Source organism: Belonocnema kinseyi, chromosome 9 (assembly GCF_010883055.1).
Source record: "Belonocnema kinseyi isolate 2016_QV_RU_SX_M_011 chromosome 9, B_treatae_v1, whole genome shotgun sequence".
Lineage (NCBI taxonomy): Eukaryota > Metazoa > Arthropoda > Insecta > Hymenoptera > Cynipidae > Belonocnema > Belonocnema kinseyi.
In genome coordinates, this window is record NC_046665.1 from 62,397,353 (window position 1) to 62,402,966 (window position 5,614).

At 29.4% G+C, this 5,614-nt stretch overlaps 1 protein-coding gene across 1 annotated transcript in view; it reads right to left on the minus strand.

The window, feature by feature from the left end:
• The window catches only part of LOC117179779 (nephrin-like), a 628,567-nt gene that overhangs the window by 94,420 nt on the left and 528,533 nt on the right, over positions 1-5,614 (minus strand). Inside the window, exon 5 of the mRNA XM_033371879.1 lies at positions 4,213-4,419. Coding sequence (XP_033227770.1) covers positions 4,213-4,419 — 207 coding nt within the window. The remainder of the gene's footprint in view (positions 1-4,212; positions 4,420-5,614) is intronic.

The window sequence follows — 5,614 nt, forward strand, 5'->3', positions numbered from 1 at the left end:
CCATAATTACTCTAAGGGTGAGAAAATCCTTAATGAAGAGTGAAATAAAGTCTTTGACCATTTTCAGTAAAACTGAACGTTTTTTATCTAGGAATTAAAACGTCAGAAAGATAATATAGTCAAAACTGAAACCGTTTTGAGTAAATAGTTTGTTTTGTCAAATGAAAGAGAATCGATGAATAGTGTTTACAAAGCTCATGAGATTGACCTTATTCCCTCTGTTCAGTAGATAAATACTAATATGGTCAGAACATCAGCTGAAATATAGTTGAATTTATTGTTATAACCGGTATTACGTATAATTTACCGAAGTATTAATAAACTATATTACCATTTATTGATACGCGTAACTTGATAAATTAATAATAGGCAAACAGCTTAATAAAGCAACTGCACTACCGACGGATAGTATCGGACCACTAACTATGTGGCCTGCTAAAAATTACTCTTGACTTTCAAAGGTGATGCAAAAATAATTTATTAATTTGATATGACATTTTTAAACAGTGCATTAGAACTTTACCTATTATATGAGCCATACCACATTGCAAAATCTATACGGTTTCATAAACTAATAATTTTTATGTGCGAGTGTGCTAAGAAAAGTTGAAATAAAATATCAAAAAAAAAAAAAAAAAAAAAAAAAAAAAACGGAAACCCAGTACATAGTATTAAAATTAATCAACGTTCAGAAAAATTATAAATAATTTAGTTTATAGCAATAAATTCGACATCATTCAAGCTGATGGTCTGACCATACTGACTTTTTCTACTGCAGTGAGTGAATAAGGTCAATATAATAGGATTTACAGGTGCAAACACTATTCATTGATGGTGTACATTTTTTTAAATGGAAAGAGATCTATTAAACAAAAAAGTTATACGAGAATTAATTTGAAAATTGTAAGCGACATTTAACAGGTTTGACTGCAGTTGGTCATTTCAAGTTTTGTTTAAATACTGTTCCATTGTGCTTCAGCAAAGTAAACGAATGTAATGGAATCTATTGTTTCAATCGTTCAGTTAGACAACAGCGCATTGCAGTGCATGATTTATGAGCACGCCTAATATTGGGTTAGTGTACAAATTGCACTTCGGGTCGTGTCACTTGATTTCGAATAACCTGGCGTAGCGTTCCCCAACCATAAATTGGCGGAACTATGTTTTATCATTGTAATATTCGTAGCGAAATTCAAATTGTGAACGCTTCCACTTTGTCTGATTGACAGTGCGGTTGCTAACGATTGGCATACAAGAGGGTGAAATATAAACTGGGATTTATATTACCTTTTTAATAACGATGTTGCAAGCATCATTAGCAGATTTTTTTGTAAATATTATAATGAGAATTTGAAATTCAGTATTCCCATTTTAAAGAATACAAAAAATTTACGGCAAAAATTAGAACGTTTCTTACATCAAGGTGCTTTTTAAAGATGTGTTATTCAGGTTATTATAATTATCGAAAGTTTTAATATCTAAACTTTCAAGGCAGAGTATTCCTTACTTTAAAATGATAATATCTACTAAAAAAATTACAAATTCCTAAGTATTTAATTTTTTTTACCCATAAAAACAGTTTTAAAAATAGGTAATTTTTTACCTATAGTATTTCTTGTCAATAAAAAACAAACTTTTAATTTGTCTCCTTGCAGTATTTTTAATATTAATACCTTATAAATACAGACCTTGAAAAAATATTTAATTACAATTTTTGTGAAATCAATTTTTCTTTAGCTTTTCCCAAAATGAAACCTTGAACAAATTTTTCGTAAGATTAAGAGCTTAGTTGTAAATAGGAATACAATGTCATTTTCGGGGTATTTTTCCAAAAATCATTTAATTTTTGACTTCGAGGCTCTGTTAAATTTATTACAATATTATACAGATTTTAGAGAAACTCTTTGAGTTAATCAAACTTATAATTTTTTAAAGTATTCCTATACTTTTAAAATAAATAAATATTTAGGACCAAGAAAAACCAAGATCTCATAAAATAAAATCAGACATTTTTTGATTAAAAAGTAATTTATATAATTATAATCAAACTTGTTTTCAGTTGAAAAAATGTGAACATAAATCGTATAGTTTGTGTTTAATATTCGACGATGTTTTTTTAACTCAAGTCTAAAAATAGGCTTAAATTCGCTGACAACAAAAACAAGATGCAATCAAAAACTATAATTTTTTCTGCGTGGTATTTCTACATATTAGGTTAACGAAATTCAGATTGATTAGATATTTACATAAAACAAAAACTCGAAGAAAAAAGTCGAGAAAATGGCATTAAAAAACAACAGAATTAAAAAAAATTCTTTGTGTCATATATATTCGATCCAGTTCTCCTATTCATCGAAAAAAATTTAGTAATATAAAATAGTAAGAAAGCCTAAATAAACTTTTTAGATTAGAACGTAAGTAATATATGTTGTGATAAATAAAATTAGACTCTGTTTTATTTATATGTTTTCTTAATCTAATTGGTTCCGTATTACTTTAAATTGTTTCATATCTAATATTTAAAATTTAAAGAAATTAAATTTGCAAAAATTGTTTCTCATAGAAAGCATTCACCGAATGGAAAAACTTTGAAATGAAAAAGCTTTTCGTAAAAATTAATATTTTTGAAAGAATTTTCATATAAAATCACTAGCATTTTTAAACAAAAATCATCATTGAGATCAAAATTTAAAACAATATAAGTTTATCTTCAGATTTTAAAGGTGCATAATTTTTTTTTATGTTTTCCGTTACTTTAGCGGCTTACACCAGGAATTGGTATTTAAAAATGAAAATAATGATAGTTCGAAGAAAATTTTTTAATTTTCGAACATATTCGGTTATATTTACGTTCTTCAGAAAAAGCCAGTTTGAAAAAATTTTAATTTTAAAGGAGCTCCATAACTGTTCAAGAATTTCAGGTTATGTTGCCGTTTCAAACCGGAAATCGATCTTTTTAGTTAAGAATCCTTAGATTTTTATTATTTACATTTTTTGTAGAATTGTAGGTTAAGTTAGCGGTTTAACTGGATATCGGTTATTTTAGACAAATATAATTAAATTTAAATGAAAATGTACAATTTATAACCATTTCTATAAAGGTTAGGTTAGTGTTTTAAGTCGAAAATTGGTATGTTTTTCATTGTTAGATATCACAAAATTTTTCAAATTTTCTGATTATTATTGAAAATTATTAAATTCACAACTTTAAGTACATATTTTGAAGAAGATTCATGATTTAAAACAATTTTTTCTTATAATGTGTTAGGGCTTTCCGTAGAAAATTGTTACTTTAAATTAAATTAAATCATGAGATTCTTCAGATTAACATTCTCGAAATCATTAAATTCAATATTTTGTGTCATGTTGGTGTTTTATACTGGGAATCTATAATTTTGATAAAAAATCATTAAATTTCAAAAAACATAAACACGTCTTGAACAATTTTAGTTTATGCAATTTTAAATATTTTTTTATTAATGTAGATTTTTCATCTCAAATTGTTATTATTATTTTAAAAATATCGGATTTCGGAGAATATTAATGTTTGGGTCGTAGGCTTCTACATGAAAATGGTTTTTATAAATTATATGGAACTACAAGAAGGAGTGTTTGGTCAAACATTTTAAGACGATTGCACAAAGAATAAAGTCTGTTCGTAAAAAAATGGTTAAAGTTTGCATTTTTTAAAAGATTAATTATGAGCGCATTTACGCAAATTATTACCCTTCGTATGTCAGACAAAACCTACGGATTCAAAATAGCTAATTATTACGAATCACCCAACAATGATTTTTGTTCAATGCTTTTTATATAACATTATACACAATTTTCTTCTTATTCTAACCTATTGAATATTATTTTAAATTAGTCATTACATTAAATTATCACCTTTTTTAATAAATTCAAAAATCTTTAAACGAAATTTAATTACTGAAAAGTAAGAGGGAAAAAAGTTTGAACTTTGATTTGCAATAAAAAATTATTGTTAAGTCAAAGTGAAATTTGCATAGTCACTCATTACACTTGGAAATTTCACAGACATTGAAAAAATAACAAAATCTGTTAAGAATTGTACTGTGGGTTGATTTTTCCCCAAAGAAGTGCTTTTTCCGGCTGTGAGGCGTATGCGAAGAACTGGCAGATTTACTTCGTACACGTTTCAGGTGCACCTGTAAAAATTAAATTTTAAAAAGTGAATAAAATACTCACGGTGCATCTCGATGGCAATGGAGGCAGACACTGGTTGGCTGATATTATTATTGGAAGCTTGACATGTGAACACGGCATGTAAATCTTGTCTGGCGAGTTTCGGGATAACGAGAGTGTTTCTACGGAGATCAGGAAACTCGCCGATTTCATCTTTCGAATCCAACAGAACTTCACCTCTCCACCATCTCACAGTTGGGGGTGGTCGACCTAGAAATTTCGAGCTCGTGTAAGTAGGGGTGTGGGTTAACTGGGATGAAAGGAGGGTGGCAAGCAACATGGCGGATAGTATATGTCGGTACTCGTTAATTCATAATTCATAATGGTAGTTGCGTGCGGATAATTCCCGCCAGAGGCGGGTAATAGAGGGGTAGAGGGTGGGACGAGAGCGACCTCATTATTTTTTAGTAGGCCCATTTTCGTTCAGGGAAATACACTCTGGGGTGCTGTGATGGCTCGCGACCACGACCTGTACCAGTTTTGCTTTAGAGGCGCTGAGCAGACGATAAAGATAAATTTTTTATCGCTATAGTGCGACACCGTCATCTTCAGCGACAGGAACGGAAATTAAAATGTAATCCAATCTGAGGGACCTATACACGTGAAGAAAGGCGTAGAATAGAGTGCCATCTAGCTAATTATCATGTGTCAAGGACGTCATGATCCCCCGATTGATCTGTCTCTTTCTCTTCCCTCGGGAATCGAATTTTCAGAGAGATTGCAAATAGAAGAGTATCAATTTTCATGAAATAGTTTTTTATATTGAGTAACAGTGGCTTTGTGTGACATAGGATAGGTATTGGTTTTTAAAAATTTTATTTCACGTTTTGCTAGTTTATAGAAGGGATCAAAGGGAACACCTCTGGAAAATTTAAAGTAGAACTTTGAAAATATTGGCGGTAGAAAACATTTTGCTGAAAAATCGCCTTAGGCATTCATAAAAGATTTATAGCGGGAATTTTTACTTGGAAATTTTTAATAACTTTAAAATTGCGTATTCTTCCAAGAAAATTAAAGTGTGATTTTATACATTTTTGTATTATATATAAATTTGAACAATTTAATTTAATTTAAAAGATTTACTTATATTAATTTAGTAATTTCGGACATTGTATCTTTAAAACAAAAGAAATTTAAAAAATGTGCCGATTTGTCTTCTTCAAATAAGGATTTCATATTTGAAGTTCTATGAAGAAGTGATTTTTAAATAAATATGAAATGTATTCGTGTGTATTTTGCTGATCTTACAGCTTTACATCTACTGATTTGAAATTCATTCTACATGTGCCGGAAACTATGACAATATACGAGGGTGGATTGATAAGTTTCCGGCCTGACCAAGAGATGGCGCCACTAGGCCTACCTTGAGGTGGCGTTCTATAGTACCATTCTTAGATAGCTTGTA